General features: G+C 37.9%; 2 protein-coding genes across 2 annotated transcripts; one reads left to right on the forward strand and one right to left on the reverse strand.

Moving 5' to 3' along the window:
* Positions 1–523: 523 nt before the first annotated feature.
* Positions 524–3272, reverse strand: zcrb1 (zinc finger CCHC-type and RNA binding motif 1). Its single transcript, XM_043236513.1, has 8 exons — positions 3124–3272; positions 2927–3025; positions 2636–2664; positions 2428–2539; positions 2238–2345; positions 2002–2111; positions 1105–1177; positions 524–1007 (listed from the first exon to the last, which is right to left on the reverse strand). Exons 2-8 carry the CDS (start codon positions 3008–3010, stop codon positions 867–869), a joined length of 657 nt encoding a protein of 218 aa, XP_043092448.1. The 5' UTR covers positions 3011–3025; positions 3124–3272; the 3' UTR covers positions 524–866.
* Positions 3273–3428: 156 nt separating this feature from the next.
* Positions 3429–19050, forward strand: pphln1 (periphilin 1). Its single transcript, XM_043236512.1, is given in 13 exon segments — positions 3429–3605; positions 4319–4367; positions 4454–4518; positions 4610–4819; positions 5008–5075; positions 7911–8048; positions 8162–8236; positions 8238–8335; positions 9323–9358; positions 11595–11671; positions 13487–13618; positions 18226–18313; positions 18316–19050. Coding segments are annotated over 12 exon segments (1092 nt in total). The 5' UTR covers positions 3429–3605; positions 4319–4366; the 3' UTR covers positions 18420–19050.
* The last annotated feature ends 120 nt before the right edge of the window (positions 19051–19170 follow it).

Genomic DNA, 19170 nt, shown 5'->3' on the forward strand with positions numbered 1-19170 from the left:
AAATCTTAAAACTTGGATTTGCGTGATTGTTTTGTTTGCTATTTCCTAACAATCTTTATTGAATCACATAAACTAACAACACGAAATAAACAAAACCAAATGGTTAACAGGGTTGCAATTACAGCCTGGGACCAAATATTTTTGTTGGAAACAATTTCCCATTTTTCTGCTTCCAGAAGAATATTTGCTAGATATTTTTCTTATAAAAACTTGTATAACATAAAGATTGACTGACGCACACAAGTTAGACAAGTCAGATGTTGTATGATTTTTAAATACTAGATATCAAGTCAAGAAAAACAAGATATCGGGACGGATTTTAATTTGTTTTTAATACACATTTTAATTTGTATAGTAGAAATGTGCATCACATACAAGCTATATATTTTTATACTGTACTTTTAGAGATCTTTCTCACTGAGAATGCAAAGGCTTGTATATTAAACTTTTATTTAACTTAAAAAAAAAAAAAAAAAGAGAGAGAGAGAGAGAGAGAGATATGAAGACAAAAGGTGACAGGAAGTTATTTTAAAACCGTTTATTTTCCACGCTTCCTGGAACAATGAGAAGAGAGTAATTCTGAAATACACGAAACTGCGCTTTATTTACAAGATTACAAAAAAACACATTCACAGACCGTTTCTGCAGGATATTTAAAATCTCAATACTACATACCCAAGATTTGTCATTTTCTGAGAGAGGGGCATAAAACGACAACAAACATCTCGGATCAAGGTGAGCCGTTTTTCTGTCTGACTTCCTGCAACGTAGTTGGGCAAAATTAGAAATTCAGATCAATATGTGACCTTCTTAATAGGTAAGAGTGGTTGAGAAGAGGCGATGTGTTCCGAACACACAAGTATGAGTCAGTCGCTGAGCTCCTCCTCGTCGCTGAAGTAGGCGCTCTTTTTGATCTTGGGTTTGTGGGTGTCCTCTGAAGTACATGCTTGAGACGCGTCCTCTGCGAGCCGTTTCCTTCTCTTCTCCTCCTCCTCAATACGCGCTTGCTGACGATGGGCAAAATGCATAGTTCTCTTTTAACCCCCTACTAGGAATATTAATGAGTGATGGGTGGCGACTGAACTGTAGAGTATGTTCACTGACCTGGAAAGCAATTGCCTGACTTAAACTGTCCAGTGCTGGGTCCTCTCCTTCTTCCTCGCTGTCCTCTGGTTCCCTGAAAAATATGCGTTCGCTTATATTATTTGCAACGGCATACAAGATTAAAGGAGCGGTTCACCCAAAAAAAATGAAAATGTGCTTTAATATTACTCACCCTCGGGCCATGAATGACATAGACGAGTTTGTTTCTTCATCTGGACACATGAATCATTGCAGTGGATGGGTGCCGTCACAATAAGAGTCCAAACAGCTGTTAAATTTTTTTTTTTCTTTTTCTTTCACAAGTAATCCACACAACTCCCAGTTTAATGTCTGGTGCATGACTGTAATAAACATGCACTAAAAAGTCCACAATGCATAAAAATGCTTAATCCGGTAGAAAAATGTTGCCTTGTAACATCATCAAAATCCACCAGTATATTTGTTTAAAATTATGTGGACTAATTTAGCACGTAAACAGAGCTTGATCTGTGCATTTCACTGGAGAAGGCAATGTCATTTATTTTGGCTGGAAGCAAGAGTTTGACACCTTAATGATATATTTGTTTATAACAAACACGCAGCTTTGCGTTTCATACGATGTTAATTGATGGACATACTGATGACTTGTGGATCACTGTTGTGTTGATTTTTTTTGTTAGTTTGTTTTTCCAGCAGTTTGACGGCACCCATTCACTTCAGAGGATCCACTGGTTATCAAGTGACGCGAATTTTGATGCTGAATTTTTTTTTCAGACGAAGAAACAAACTCACCCGCGTACTGGTTGGCCTGAAAGTTAGTAACTTTTCAGCACATATTTATTTTTGGATGATTTACTGCATTGAATGCATCAAGTCATTACGGAGTTTGAATTATTAATTGTATTAGGGACTGCTTACGGCTCCTCAGGCTGCTGCAGCTTTTTCTTCTTTTTCTTTTCTTTTTTAGGTGGAGGTTCTCTCTCTCCAAGCAAATTTTTAGGACAAGCGTAACTCAAGTGCCCTTCTTCCTGGCGGAAACAAATAACATGACCCTGAACATGAATATCACCAACACATTACTATCAATGTACAAGATCACCAGCGACGCATTTCGACGTCTTATCACTGAATGAAATGCTACGATGAAAACTTACCCCACATTCATAACATTTAGATTTGTCAGAGTAGTTTCTCCTTCTGATGAATTCTGCAGCTCTCCCGTTGTCAATGGCGATGCTGGCCTTCACCGTTCTCCCAAACAGCTGAAAGAGTTCGAGAGCAATCGAGCGGTTTGACCTCGAGTAATTCTATTTTTAAGTTTATGCCATTTATAAACCATCACACCTGTTTGTTGTTTAGCGATCGGGCACAATTATGAGCGGACTCTCTGTCCAGGAACAGCACAAACGCCACTCCCTTACTCATCCGCGTCCGCTTGTCTTTGACAACGGTGACCCTTCAGAAAAAATGACATTGTGACCATAATCGAGCTGCACTTTGATTAGAATTATAGAGGTATAACAAAGTCTGTCCAAAAACACAGGATACTTACTTCACCACCTTGCCATATTTCGAGCACAACTGTGGGAAAATATGCAAACAATATTTATGAATGTACTTCAAAAATTCTTATATTTGTCACGTGACCATGCATTTAGAAAGAGTCCATCATAGTGTAAAGTCAGATTAGATAACAATGAATAAAAAAAAACAAATAAAATGCATACATGTGAAGTAAATTTGACATGTATTTTGTTTATTAGTTTCACTTCTCCCTCGAGCGGCTCACCCCGCCATTATTAAACTAATAAATAAAACGTAATGTTTACACAGAAGAAAGTACCTTGTGCAGATCGCTGTTAGTCAAGGAGAATGGGATGTTAGACACGTAAACGGTGCTTTTGCTGGGCGCTAAACCACCGCTCATATTTATCTTTGATATCTGAAAAAAAAACAAATGACACATTTCACAACGTGCAAGGACTCATAAGCAAAATATGATACCGAAACAGCTTATGGAAAACATAATTTCAGACTTACTTAATCGCCAGAAACGTGCGGATTTAAAGCATATTTACAATATTGACGATAACTGAGTTTGTATAAGCGTGTTAAACTGCACATCCGATTCAAAACATCAACGCAGCGCGACCCGGAAGATAAAGAGGCACCGCTTTCACGCTCTCTAACAGAAAACAAATCCACTAAATTAGCTTAAATAAATCAAAGAGCTCGTGTAACGGTCTTAAACTGAAAATACCTTAAATACTAGTTATTATTATTATTATTTTTTTAAACAGTTATTTTATTAGGATTGTGCGGCTTTATTTTGAAAAAAACATTTTGGTCTGAACCCGGAAACGGTTTTTTTTAACTGTGGCCGTGTGTGTTTGTTTAGCAATTGGCTGCGCGTTTCGCAACGTTTCGTCTCGAAATATTATTATTTAACTATTTAGTCGGTATGCTACAGTTGACAAACGTGTTAAATTGACAGCAGGCATGCCAAGCAACGAATGTAAACGGTATGTAAACGCTTATTTGGAGGTTGCGCGCGTGCTCTCGGGATGCATGCGCTGGGAAAAGACGGCATTACCGCGTCTGGTTTAAATGAGTTTATCGTGAATATCAGCTTGGTGACTGGGGACGCACACATAGGGGTAAAACACAAGTCGGCGTGAATGGGAGTTGATTTCTCTTTGGCTCGGAGTTCGGCATAAACAACGCTGAAATGCAATCAAATGTTCTTGCTCAGCTGTGATTGAAAAATATATAAAGTTTCGACCGCAGTGAACGTTTTGCTTATCAGTCTGATAAGTACAATATTGCATGTAGATGATTATATAATAGAGAAAAGATACATATACATACATATATATATATAATATATATGATCGTAGTTTTTTGTTGTTGCCTTAGGAACTGTATATTATAGACTGACATGCTTACCAAATGTTGAAAACAATTTGTGCTTTTATTAGAAACTGCAATACGATCATGTGTTAATAGTCTTCAAAAAGAGGTTGTGCCTAACAACGCCCTCTAGCCACAAACATTAAGTTTTTTATTATTAATCAGAAGTACTACTTTGTAGTGTATTCTACTGTGCCATTAAATGCGGTTCAGTTATGTACAGACCACTGCATATATGCATCGGCAACAATTATTGGTTATTGGCCATAAATACTAATCTGCCAGCCGTTCGTTCATGTTTCATTTACCTCTCATCTGTTCACAGTTAACCGATTATACAACCGAAGACATCTGTTTCCATCCAGAAACTAAAAGTAAGTCATTTAGATAAATACTGATTAAAATTGTATATATCTTATGCAATGTTAATATAATTATAAGATTGTGTTTTATATCGCAGTGGCTTTTAGGAGAGATCGAAATCTTAGAGATATTTACGAGGAGCGGTTTCCAGCAGGACGAGTAGTAAACACCACAATCTAAAACCAGATACTACGTTACGGTGTGAGACAAACGGTAGCGCTTGAGCTTTTTTTTTTTTTTTTTTATCTTCCAGGGTCCATTTTCAAGAGAAGGTCAAGGGGACAGGAGACCTCCATTCGGGCGGCCAGATGAGGACTACGGTCGTGGTTTTGAATACGATGGCAATCGGTTTTACCCAAACGGCGCTCCTCGCAACTACCATGGAGAGGATCAGAGAGGTTATCACGGAGACAGCCATCACTCGTTTCCTAATGAGCACAGGGGCGGACCACCCGGGCGAAGGGTAAGTATTAGAGATCACATCATTTCTTTTGGGGTTTTTTTCCTCCTATTTTATTTTTTTTTAATTGTTAATTTCCCCAATGTTTACCTGATGTGTAAAACCGGGCCTGCCCGACTTTTTGTTTGTCAGTTTTAAGTATGTTTGCAATTGTATATCTCACTGCTTCATAGTTTTGTTTTGCATTTTAGCAGGAAGACTTCCCATACTACAGAGGGCAGAGAGATGAGCAGCATGGTGGACGCCAAATGGACTTCAGGTACTTCACAACTCTAAAAGATGTATTCTTACATTCATAATGGGTGCGCTCCGGGTAAATGAAGACATCTTTTCTCTCTCTACTCACTCCTTTATTCACGTGTTGATTAAATTTAGCAAAAGTTACATGTTTTAGATAAGACGTTTCGAGTCATACTGTGTAAACGCAATACAGTCAAGGGCGGACGTCTCATGCATGTGTAATTTTTCCAGCAGATGGCAGAACTGCTCTTTCTTAAAACAGGCTGCGTTCCCTCAAGCTATAATGCCTCGTTTTTATGCGTTTGAGTAAGAGATGAAAGCAAGCCAAGAAACAGAGTTTCTTAATAAGAAGCATAAATCAAACTCTGCGTTGTCCTACATTCTCTGTTTGGTTTTCGTGGTTCAGCTCCCATGGAAATACCCACAGACAGTCACTCTGCCAAACGGATGAGCACAGTGAGCTTCCCAGTGGTTTCCCGTATCTCTTAATCTGCCTCTCTGGTAATTAAATGCAACAGTTCGCAGCAGGAATGGAGCTCGGCCGAACGAACTTCGTGTTGGTGCACCCCTACCAAGAAGCGTTAAGAACTTTTAAATGGTGACGTCACCGTTTTCTTAAATCGTGAAACAAAGAGTCGGTTCAAGAAAGCAGTGTTTTGCTTGAAGTAGAAATAGAATACATTTGCGAAAGATTCTGGAATACACTGAAATATTAGGGTTTTTTAATAAAACAATCAAACAAAAAAAAAAGTGCATATAACGTTTGTGTGTAGAAAGTAGTTTTGGGCCCATTCTTACCACTTGGTGGCGCTTTTGTAATTACAAATATCATGCTCGTCTGAGCTTCTCGTCTTATTAAAATCAGACGTTGCCATTTTTTTCGTTTCGAAGGATGTCCTTTATATGGTCTTCTTGCTAATTCGAATAGCCGCGCATGTCAAACACGCTTTAAAGTACCCGTTTTGACCTTTTCGGTGCTTTAATCTGTCGTGATTGGTAGTGAGAGCTTAACCCTTTTTTTTTTTTTTTTTTTTTTGGGCTTGGGCTAATATCCTGGCTTCGCATCGGCAGTAAAGACAGACATGTGGTAATTTGCTCTGTTAGTCCAGGGCAGACAGGGTCACCTGCACTTCAAACAGATGTGAGGGTCATTAAAGTTTTGCGAGGTCACTGCGTGCGGACACATTGTCGTGTGTGTGTGTTTGGGAGAGGGGGAACCTGGCCGGGGTTCAGGCCAGGGTCACTCGGACCAGGTGCCTGTGATTCTTTTACGTCCTCCCTCTCGCCTGTGCGGCAGGCCGTATAAGTGGCACGTAATCGGCCTGCGCGACCGGAGGGCCCTGGCAGGGAAAGCGAGTCGAGGGGGAGCAGAGTAAACTGAAGGGGGTTTTACTGCCGCTGGAACAGATGTGTGTTAATGAATGTCCTGGTTGCGGGCAGACTCGGCAGAGCTGTGGTGCTGCTCTGTTAGGCAGCGCTGCAACTTTTTACAAGCCTCATTTTGCCCTCCTCTTTGTGCAGTTTATATTGAGTTGCTTTTTACAAGCAGGATGTGAAGCCTCTGGCTCGGTCCTTGCACAAATAGGTAAAGTCTTAAACGAAGCAGAGCTCGGAGTGGAAACTAGTTAAAGAGAATCTCCTCTGTGTCATCAGGCGGGACGGTGACCAGCATAACCAACTGCTTTGGAATTAGTCTAAATCATAACTGACCCTCCATTGCTGTGAATTTACTGCCCCCTTAACGTCTATCAACAGTCAAAGAGATAGTTCGCTCAAAAAGTTAAATGAAAAAAATTATAAGATGGGGTCCGGTGTTGTTTTGAACCTCACTGGCTTTCAGAATATGCACAAAACCAATTTACACATCCTTCAAAATACAACCTTTCGTCTTCCATAAGAAAGGCAGTCGTATTGAAATATATATATATATATATATGAAAATACGCGTATGATGCATATGAAAGGGTGATCTGTTGAAACGACTGCCACAGTCCTGAGGCCGGTGGAAATACCTCGTCTCCTTTCCCTTGACCCTTCATCTCAATACACTCAGCATCTGACCCTACAGGGCATGGTTCGTATAAACAAGCGTCTTCAGATTAACAGATTGTCCCCCCTTTAACCCTCTTCTTAATCTGTCAGAGGACAGTGGACAACTTATTTTGTGTATTTTTATTTAGCCATTTTGCTTTTCTTAGTTTTCGCTAATGTTTTGACAAATTTTGTCAGTTTTAGTTTAGTATGTATTTAATCATAAGTGACATTGAGAAATATTGTTACAAGTTCTCTTTTCTATACTTCGTCTCCTTCTCCTCCTCCTCGGTTTAGTGTGTTTAGAAATGTTTGAGCAAAAAAATTCACGCTTAATATTTCTTGATGTAAATGCAAACATTGCCTAAATGTGATTTTTTTTTTTTTTGTACTTTTTTGATAACTGAATTTATTGGTTTGGTTTCTTGTGTTTTATATACACAATATTTACAGTTATTTTAAAATGTAATTTATACCAAAGATTGCAAAGCGTAATTTTACGATTTATTTATTATTAGATAATTTATTTATAATTATTTAGTGTGTTTAAAACATATTTAATGAAAAAATAATGTATGCTTAATGTTTCTTATAATATGAATTCAAATATTTGTCAACTGAATTGTTGTTGTTTTTTTTTTTTATAACTGAATTTATTGTTTTGGTTTAGTTTTAAAAAAAGTTTAAGGTTATTTTAAAATGCAATTTATACCTGTGATTACAAAGCTGAATATTTATTTATTTATTTATTTTTAAAGGTTTGAGGGTAAATTTCATAACTTGAATGTAACTGTTTGTCTTATTTTTTTTTTACCTGCTTCAGAGCAAGCAATCGCGCAGGCCCTGCCCCGAATACTCGAGTTCTGGGCGCTCACCCTCCTCCACCCAGGTCTCTGCCTACAATAGCCCCTGATGCAGGAGATGACACCCTCATGCAGGCCATAATGAACCTGGACCGGGGGTTAGTATTCAGACACTTTAAAAAGTAAAAAGCCACATGTTGTTCTAGTAAAAACTAGGGAACACATACTAAAGAGACATTTGATCATCTCTCTCTCTCTCTCTCTCTCTCAGGGAGGAGCGGGACAACTTGAGAAGAAAGGCGCCCTTCCCTCCAGTACGTGAGCGCTCTCCAGCTCGGCGGGACGTCCCCGTCCCCTCACAGTCGGTCAGGGTCCAGCATAAGCAGCCGCAGCTACTCACCAGAGCGGAGCAAAGTGCATCCTTTCCCGCCTCAGCAGGGGAAAAGTATGAAAAATCTCCACTCAAAACGCTTGTTCCATCACTACTTAGTAATTCTTTAATTTTGATGTATCCAGGCATATTGGGACGCTAATATACTACCGTCCAAAAGTTTGGGGTTAGAACGGAAGTCTATGTACTTATCATACTTATCATTATCGTATAATAATGCATGATTATTGATGATTCGATTAGATCTCATGAATAGATTTTGTTTCCGCTTCTTATGACCTCAATATTTCATATGCTGCTCATATGAAATTAATGCTAGTGGTGTGCGCAGGTATAGACAGTCTGCCAAACCTCTCTGCATTTCACTTGGAGAAATCTCATTGGCGGTATCTCCCCCACACGCAGACTCTAGACGGTATGAGGGGTCAGTGCACAGCTTGACACGTAGTCTTTGACCTGACGTGGACTGTTTGAAACATGTAAAAGCCTGTTGATTGATTTAAGGGCTTTCTTGACTAATTTGCACGCGAGCACACTTTAACAAACCCAGCTGCAGAGCGGAGAGACCTTCCCTGGTTGCTTTATTTCTCATATAAACCAGATAAACGTCCTAAATGCTTCCCAGACAGATTTGATTTGAGTCGTCGAGCTTGAAAATAGACAGGCTTGGACATGACTGTACCCAAGCGTCCCGCCGCAGACCTCCAATCACAGATGATGTCACTCAAAGGCTGTCCTATTAAAGTCTCCCATCTGTGTTTGTTTCGCTGTACTCTGTTACTATAATGAGATCCTCAGTAATAAGCTCCAGAGCGACGCTTCGAGCAGCCAATATTGGACGCACGTGTTTGGGTTGACATACCCCAAGTGAGCGTCCCTAGATTATGCTGCTGTGAAAAGATGGAGCAGGCTCGCATGAGATCATATGATCTAACCTCTAATACTGATCAAAGAAAAGCATCAAAACACCACCTGAATTATTGCTCACAAAAATTCCTTTTTTTGGTTATCTTTATACAAAAATGTTTTCTTGTGTTTCAGGATTTGAGGAGCCATTTGGGCCAGGCAGGGCACCGGGTGAGTAAAACATTGTCATTTTGGGGCTTTGTAGATTATATTATCATAATATTAATTATGAATCAGAAAGCCAGCAAGAATAAAATGTTTTTTTTTTTGATAAAACAATTTAACATAGCTTAATGAATCTTAATATGAATCTTTTTTTTACTGGGTGCAGACATGTCACTGGATATAAATAAGAAACAACAGTGTGGCGTTGTATGATCTTGATCAATATTTTGCAGCAATAATTGGTTGACTATATTTTTCCAATAATTACATGGCTCCTTGCCAAAGAAAAAAATAAATAAATTGCATGCTGAAAATAGTACTGTTAAAAAGTGTGCACCAAGGCTGTGTTTATTTGATGAAAAAGGCAATAAAGTAATATTGTGTAAAAAATTTTACAATAAAGAAAAAGCTGAATTTTCGGTAGCTGTTACCACAGTCATCATTAACACATGTTCTTTCAGAAATAATTCTAATATGCTCTGTTGGTGCTCAAGAAACTTTAGTCTTTATTATTATCAGCATTGAAAACAGCTGCTCTGTGTTTTTGTGTAAACTGATACATAGGGCTGGGAATCAAATCCAAATCATACCCATCAACTGAGCCTTTCTCAGTTTAACAAAGCTTAGTTCAAAGCTTGTTCAGTTCAACAAAGCAAAAGCCTCTCAAATAAATGGCTGCCTCCTGCGAACTATTCAAATTCATGAAAATGAACTGAAAGAAACTGAAATCATCTGAATTTGTGGATGCAGCCTCCCTCATGCTCTCTAAGAGCCGTGAATACGAGACTCGAGATAAAAGATTATTTTTATATTTTATTTTCCGTTCTCCAAGTGATTAGAAGTCTGATCCATAAATACTATATAAAGTGAAATAGAATAATGACTAAAAATGGAATACGGATGAATAAAAACGTGTTCATTCTGACCTTATTCAACAGGTCTCACTATTTAATCGATCACTGACACAGTGTAGTGCAATCTGTAACGTTACATTGGGTTAAAACTACAAATTTCACTAAGTTTGAAAGATCATCATCATAATATCGCTTGGCCTGTCTCTGAAAATCCTGCAAATGCTCATTTTAACAGGCTTTTATTCAACTAGGTGATTATATTATTATATATATATATATATATATATATATATATATATATATATATATATATATATATATATATATATATATATATATATATCATATATATATTTCAATATATCACTTTTCAACAAAACAAAAAATAAATATATATATATATATATATATAATTTTTTTTTTTTTTTTTTTTTTTGAAAGTGATATATTGATTATTTGATTAGTTATTTTAAAGTTAAAAAGAGCGATTTTTATTTAAAACAGCAATTGTTTATAACATTATGTCTGTACGGTAGTTTTGCATTAAATTTCACCAGTATCTTTTGACTGGTAATGTACCTAGGTATTCGGTGACCGCTTTTTATGACTTATTTTGTAAACTAAAACAAGAAGAAAAATCATATTCCTCTTAAATCCCGATAAAGAAAGTTTACGGCTCACACACAAGGAGATTTAGTTTCGCTTTGCTTTCTAAGTTAAAGGTCAGCCCGCAGTCACAGTAACTTGAGAGAAAGCGTTGCTAATCGCACCATCGTAGAGCCTCGTTTTGTTTGTCTGCTTTCCTCTCACTTCCTTTGGCCGGGGATCGTAAAAAGTCCACAGGAGTGTGTCTGATTGCTAAACCTTTCCTTTTTCTCTAGCTTTCATCCGTTCCGTTTTTTGCTTTTCTTTGCCAGATGTTTGATGTGCACGCATACGTCGCGAGAGATTTAGATTGGAATCTTAAATCTGTGTAAATCTAAACATAACTTCTGGATATAGGCTTCTCTCCGCTCCAGATCAATTTAGCGAGCATTCCTTCATCTCTCGCCGAGCGAATCCGTAGGTGTTGAGCGCACGGCTCACACGGAGCGGGTCACGGGGTGACACTGCAGGCACCTGGCTGCGGTTTGCCTGCAGGGAAGAGCCCTGATCCGCAGCGAGGGAACCACCTGGTTCTGCACGCCAGCTGGATGTTCTGAAAGCGAGCAGGATCCGTTCCAGCATGTGAAAACGTTTATGGCACCAAATGAGTCAAGCAAGGCCATATTCCGTTGCTTTCTGGGGGATGTTGATCCACGTCCAAACTATAGCTGCATTGTTGGCTAGCGTCCTACAACAGATGCTTTGTTTCTTATGTCCTGATCCCAGTCTTTCATCTTCTACAGACAGGGAAAGGCCCCCGGGCCCCTCCGTGAGTGCATCACGAGACGGTTCGCCCCATAGCTCCGTATCAGCCACTAAGGTGAGTCGCACACACACACACAGCTCCCAAACAGATGTGCTTACCAGAACACTCTCTTTCATCCACTAAAATAATAATAAGTGTGACATGCCAGCAATTTCAGCTGATGGTGAGAAAAAAAATGGAGATTTTTTTTTTCCCCCCTTCTTTTTGAAAAGCTGTTTGCTTGCGCTTTCCTCTCTCCCATGTGATGGCTTTTAAAGGGTCCTGTTTGGCGTATGAAAGGCAAGCGGCCCGTGACGTGTTTATTCAGACTGTAAGCACGTTTCTGACACACAGCACGGCGGGTCGCTGAAGGAGAGTCATGGACATCATTGGGCCACCCAGGCCGCAGCAAGGCTAAAAAAAGAGGGAGAAATCCATTAGCTCAACTCTCGGCTTTATCACAAGATCTTATCGGAGGCTCAGTGCACTCTGGACATACTCTAGGGAGCACTGAGAGCCTAAAATAATTTGGTTAAACTGTTTCTCTCATGTACTCTCCTTATTTTTTCTTTTTTTTAATGTTTAGGTGAACTGAATCTAAGAACAATCATGGTTAAAATACAGATTTATTTTGCTGAGTTTTGTTTAAAAAAAAATAAATAATTGTAATAACTTATTGGTTATTTTATTCTTTTATTTTGTCCTACATTTTGGGATTATTTGAAATGCTCTACCTACTTAAGGAAGCTTAAGGAAAAGTTTTATTTATAGATTTTTTAAAATATATAATAATTTTTAAAATATTTATTTATTTATTTAATAACATAATTGTGTGGATTGTGTCAAAACTTTGTCAACTCTGTCTCCCAAATTGTAAAGTAAGTGTTTTACATAGTTTAAGTCGATACAATTAATAGTTAGCAACATCCAATCTAAATGGTTTAATGTAATGATGTGCAATTTTATAATATGTATATAAACATTTGTTAATTTATATTTTCTAATAAAATACTAGTATTTATAATGAATATAAAGTTATTATAAATTTGAATGTTTAGTATATAAACTAATAGATATTTTTGTATATTCTGGTGACCCATATTGAGCAAGGAAAGCACATTTTGGTGAAACCGCTTTGGGAGGTTGTACCCAAATATTTAAAAATATATATATTTCAGCTTTGTTTCTTGTTTTGTTCCAGTACTCAGTCAGTGTTTTGATTCAAGAATGCTTGAATCAAGCTTCAGTTTCAAGCCAACACGACATGATATGCCTTATTAAAGAACCTGTGTGAGTTTCTTTTGTTTGATCACTTAGATTCACCTCTGAACCTTGTACAGATGAAAGTTGTTTCTGGTTGGTGAACGTCTCACTCCTTCAGCCTTTGATCTTCTTCCAATAGCTCCGTTCATGGGGCATAAGCCATAACCTTGTGCCTTAGATGAAAAGGCTTTGCCGGTGTAAACCGGGCCTGATAGGCAGTATCTTAAGTTCAACAAACACTTGTTTTGTGGATTCATTGTTTGAAGAACAAAGAACAGATGATTTTGCTGTGGTGGGTATTTGTTTGTAATGCCTTTGCAGTTCTTGTCTTAAATATATTCCTGTCCCTACTTAGATCAAATGATTTTTATTAGTCTAGGTTTTGTTAATTAGCGTTGGACAATTCTCTCTTTTTTTTTTTTTTAGACAAAACGTTTCTTCAGGTCCAAGTTGTAGATCTAAATACACAGAGCCAATTGTTTTTCTGCTTTGTTTCCATTCTGTCATACAGTGACGTTGTTCTGCTTTGCCTCTTTTCTGTTTTGGAGTAAACAAGACTTTTCTGAGTGTTCATTTCCAGCGTTCTCTGAACGTCTTTCTAGATTAATCTTGTCCTGTGTACTGCAGGAGGATGTAACAGCGGTGGAAGGGCCCGCAGATGAAGCTCCACCCACCGTAGATGAAGCTTCCTCCATCATGGACGACTTTCAAGAGCGACGAGCTCAAGCTATTGCTGCCAAGGCTCGGGAAATTGAAAAGGTTTGAGAAACGCCCCAGTCGCTTTTGAGCTTTTAGTACCAAATGTTTGAGAGTGTCTATAGTTAGGAAAAGTGTGTTGCACTTTTTTTAAGGCCACATACTTGTTTTAATGCCTCCTTTCAGGATGCTGTATATTATTAATAGAGCTGCCAGAAAGAAACTATTTACATTTTAGGCTGTTTAAACTAGTGAAAGATTACAGCATTTATTATGTTCAACAAAAGAGCATTTAAAAGAGCATTTTGAGCACTTCCACTTGTATTTTGCCTTTCTTTTTGGTCATTGCATTTATTAAGGAGATTCAAAGGTAAAACAACAACTGTCTCAGCTTTCTGTACAAGTTCAGAACCATCGTAATAATGTTCCTGCTCTCTCCTCTTACTCTTTACTGGCCCTATTAAATGAAAGATGGGATCCCGCAGGAGTGGTGCCAGCCCTCCTATTGAGCACAAGCCTTTGGCTCAATAGCTGCTGACGCTGCACAATTTTAACTGTAGGCTTTTGACCCAACCTTGAGCTTTATTGGGTTATTTACATATCGAAAACAAATCAGATTTTTTTTATACATGGCTAAGCTTTCCTCTTGATTCAAAGGTCTTCCTGTGATTTTAGTTTTAGTGTTTGAGAATACAAAGAGCTGTTCAATCACTTAAGCGTCTTTTTCTGCATAAATGACTGACAAATCTACATTTCTGTAATTTGTTCAGGATAAAAAATTTTTCCCCTCTTTTTTTGAAGTGGAAGTCGAACTGTGTTTTGATTTGCCCTGAACGCACATATTTCAGTGACAGTGTGTGGATGCCTTTCAGGCCAAAGCCTGTTATTTCATCAGAGTGTGTGTGTTGTTTCTGTTTAAGTGTCCACCAGATGTTTAGCTTCTCGTTCAATCTGGTCTAGCCATCTCTACACTCGGCACTTTACCTTTGCTCAACAAACATTTGCTGGCATGCACTATACAGCACGTTTTTTGGTTTATATACACTTGAACAATATACACCTAAAGGGTAATAGAACACAAAAGTAGAAGTTTCAAATAATGTGCCAGTTGCTCTTTTTTATGCAGTAACATTGAGTGGAGTTTGAATATTGTGTCAAAGCATCATAAAAATGGTTTATATGACACTTGAGCTAGTTGCCATTTCTTCCTTTTCACTTAAAAGCAAGCTCCATTAATCGAACAAGAAAGTTTGTGTGATTAGACAATGAACTGTTATTGTATGTTAAATCCTTTCTGTTTTCTGCCCTTTTGGTTTCTCGAGTTCAACGCTGTCTTGATCGGTTCACATTTTAATGGTTTACCGAGAAACAAACTGAACTTAAAGTCATTATTTACTGAATTTTCCTATCAAGTGTTGCTATCAAATGGCTTCAAAAACCTTGAAGTATAGTGTCATGAACCACATTTGATTCTTTATGGTACTTTTTCATCCACTTTTCCACTTTGCAGAATGGAAGCCCAATCCACATGGGGACCAATTAAATGGAAAAAGCTCAAAAGTGCAATTTTTCTAAATTGTTACACCAAAGTAGTATAATTTATGGTTAAAGTTATGGTTTTATCTGTTCGGTCTTAGTCTTTTTTTCTTTTTCTTTTTTATTAGTTGTGTTTCATCTTGGCAGAGAGCATATACTTTAAACAAGCGCAGTTCATGTCAAGCTCAAAGAGGAATCTATTTGGCTCTCAATTGTTTTGTTTTGACCAGCAAGACGTTTATTTTACAGATGAGCCCGTGTGATTCTAACGAAACTGAATTCCTTGCTGCTGAAGTGCTGTAAGTAGGGCATCTTTGTTGTGATAGTTCTGCAGTCCACGGTGAGGCTTAATCTGGGTCTGAAGCAAGGCTTTTGAGGTCCATCAGGGATGTTTGATTCCTTCGTTCTTTAATCGTGTTTGATGTTTCTGATCTGAATATGTCAGATCAAATAAAATAATAGACTGATACACAGTTGCCCCCCGAAGATTATTCCATGTTGTTCTGCAATGCTTAGGATTTCTATGCTTCTGTTCTAGAACACAGACATTAAAGCATGCTATATTAAGGTGAATATGCATACTTAACAATTATTTGGGATTGTAAACTAATGACCCATACTTGTCCATATACTTGGGGGCATCTATATGCTAACGTATGTGCAGTAATAGGTCTTCACAGAATTCAATTCACAAACTAATCTTACTTTACCCTATATTGTTGGGCGTACAGAGGAATTTATTGACATTTCACAAACACCAACATTTTATACACAAAGCTTTTAGATAGTAAACCTAACTTTGGTCTTACGGAACTAGAACTGAACTTTCACTGAACCTCTCTGAAAGTTACTAGTGTATAGATGCTTTTCCACTTTTCCCTCCTTGTCTTTCCCGCCCTTCCTGAATAATTCTCTGCTATCTTTACCCGGAATCAGGAATCAGCCTCCCACGGTACAAAAATGACACATGAAAGGCTGAACAAGAACACACACATTCTCGAGGTCCTGTTCAGCCTTCCTGTTTGATTGGGTAAGAGAGGTGGGGTTCACAGGAAGTCTCTGGAAGTAGAGCATGCTCTAGGAAATCGCTTCCTAGCATTCTTGGCATTGTTACGAATTATTTAATTTGAATGTGGCTAAGGTGGCTTTGTGTGTTCATGGTTATCTCGTATAAAACGGACAGGATTGCAATTTTAATTAGAATCACAATTGATGCTATTCAAATATTTAATTATGAAGCAGCAGAAAAATGGTAGGAAATAAAAAAATACATATGCTTTGTAAATAGTGGTCTTTCAGAGCTTCCTCTTAACCTCTGCTTCAGATCATCTATGCTTACTGACTTTAGTGGTGGTTTATTATGTATCTAGGAGTCTTTTCTACTTGACTCAGATCACATTGAGATAACAGTACCATAACCCTCTTCTCATCCAATTTGAAATCAGTTCTAGGCCACACATACAGCTAATGCCCACACACACTGTTATATTGGATATTTATGGGAATCCTTACTGTCTCTTGTAGGGCCAAGATCTTTAACCTATATTTTAATTATGTTTTACCCCTGTCATGAATAAAAGAGAAGAATATCAGAATATAAAGGTATAGTCATATTTGCTGTTGTTCACTAAAATTTTAACTGCCATATTTCAGTTGGTTTTAATAGCAATCTGTGATTTGCAAATTTACCCACACAGATTCAATGACTTTGACTTTATGCATATTGACTGTGAACAATAGACCTTTTTGTCTGAAAAAATGTTCTGGAATTTTGCTAATGTGATTTCACATTTGGACATGCACTCTATTGGCATGGGCCAGTAAACAGCCACCCAAAAACCTTTCAAAACACCTTAGCAACTACGTCATGTCTGGAAACCACACACAACTTCTGCGCTGGCAGGTTTTGCAAAGGCAAGCAATTCTAACACTACCATATTACTACTCGTTTAAACTCCTATTTATTTAGTATATTGTATTGATTTAAATTTATTTTATTATAATATTATTTTCAATGTTTTTTTTGAATAGCACATAGGCTACAAGGCGCCAGCAGCCAGGTTTATTTGCTGAGCCTTAATGCAATTTAAACAGTCACACAGATTGACTGTTTAACTACGGTCTCTCTTACCCTGCAGCCTCAGGCTACTGAGAACTTCCTTTCTACATCATTTATCCATTCTATTCTGGAATGTTCTAATTGACTATTAGAGTCTTCTCATTGAACCTATTCAACTTAATGACTATTAGAGGCAGTTCTCACACAAGAACTCTGGTCTTTGTGTGTGGGCTTCGGTGATTCCTGGAACCAGGTGATCTCATTTTACTAGAACTTGACTCAGCCATGGGAAAGAGCCCTTATGTTAGAAGCTAATGAGGAGCTCACTGCAAAAATGATTAGTCAGCACAATTAGTTGGGTGGCCACATTTCTTTTCCAGACTTGTGAGGGCAGGTAGCAGGAACCATAGAGGATATGCATTGTCTTTTTTATTGTTTAATTATGCCCAAAGTTTTCAGTTCCTGTTATATTTTAAGTACTTCCAGATGTTGTTGTATGGTTATGTAATATCAGGGCCATGTCGGAAACTACTGAGATGTTTAACCATCATTTTCTCCCAGTTTTGGCTGTGTGCATTACGTTGCTCCATACCGTTGTAAAGTCATGACAGTCTGATTTTATCACTGATGTAAATTGTAGACTACATTTCAAGATATGATCTTCAGCTATAAGTTACATGTCCTGAGGGCTGTGTGTGAGTGAAGGTAATTGCAGAGGTTATGTAGACTCCCCTGGGTCTGAAGCATTGCTTTGATGTCCAGAAGTGTTTGATTATCCAACCACAGTAAACATAACTGAGCTCTGAGAGTTTTGGTTTGGGGCTTTGTTCTATCGTCTGGATGGCAGATCAGAAAGGCAGAATGTTATCCCAAATACACAACAAAACCGCTCTCCATTTCCATGTCTTCTGTGAACAGAAAGAGTTAGATTCAAGATGCTTTCATGGTCTGTTCTAGGAGATGGGTCTTGAATTGGAAATAAAAGTAAAGCAGAAGCAGAGTATATTGTTTTTATGTGGCATCTTTGCTGCTAAAAAATTTTATGTTATATGCGAATTTCTGTTCTGATTTATAGGTCTATCGTCAGGACTGTGAGACGTTTGGCATGGTGGTGAAGATGCTGGTGGCCAAGGAACCCAGCCTAGAAAAGCACCTGCAGAACCCACTAAAGAGAACCTGATTGAGATCCGTGAGCGATGCCTTGATGACTTGAAAAACTTCATTTCTGAACTCGATGAAGTGGTACGACAGCCTGAACCTGCTGTCTAAGGTGACCCCATTTGTACTCAACCAGCAGTTTTGTTTTTTTTCTTCCCTTCTTTACCTACACGAGTCTTTTTTTTTTTTTTTTTTAAAGGCCACTTAAAAGAAATCTTCCTGGTCTGCAACGGATCAAGGAAAGTCTCTTTATGTATTTCATTTATGCAGTTCCGTTTATTCACTGACACTAGTCGATACTAGGTTGTATAAACTTTTTGTAACCTTTCGACGTGAAGATAAAAAAAAAAAAACGTTGTTGACAAACACAAGGAAAGCAGTGCCAGAAGAGGGTTTGCTCTATTCCTTATCAACCACAGAAGCTATAGAGATTAACTCACTAAGGAGATGTACTAGATGATGGTGTTTGAAATTGTCCTATTGTCATTGCCAATAAATTCACTTAAATACAAACCAATGGGAAGAGTTGAAGAATAAATTATGGTAAGTAATCTTTATGGGTTCAGCAAATTGCTGCTATCTGTAGTACTATTAAGTTGTGCAGCTGACAATAATGCATTTATCATTTGTGTTTTTGTTTGTTTTTGTATCAATTGCATTTTCCAACCTCCATGTTGTAAAAACCAAACACAAGTATTTGTGTAGTTTTTCCTTATTGTAGTATTAAAGAGTCTTGAACATACTGCAATGCATTTTTTGCATGCTTTTGATTTAAACCCCTTTTGTGGTTAAAGTTGCTATGTTTAGTCATATTTCTTTGTTTTCTCAAGCAGCCTATGAGCAAGTGAGAAAAATCCAAGTG

Source organism: Puntigrus tetrazona, chromosome 4 (assembly GCF_018831695.1).
Source record: "Puntigrus tetrazona isolate hp1 chromosome 4, ASM1883169v1, whole genome shotgun sequence".
Classification (NCBI taxonomy): Eukaryota; Metazoa; Chordata; class Actinopteri; order Cypriniformes; family Cyprinidae; genus Puntigrus; species Puntigrus tetrazona.

Coding starts and splice junctions, on each gene's coding strand:
- zcrb1 (XM_043236513.1), bottom strand. CDS start 3,010: ATGAGCGGTGGTTTAGCGCCCAGCAAAAGCACCGTTTACGTGTCTAAC. Junction 2,665..2,926: donor CTAACAGCGATCTGCACAAG/GTACTTTCTTCT, acceptor ATTTTCCCACAG/TTGTGCTCGAAATATGGCAA. Junction 1,008..1,104: donor GTCAGGCAATTGCTTTCCAG/GTCAGTGAACAT, acceptor GCCCATCGTCAG/CAAGCGCGTATTGAGGAGGA.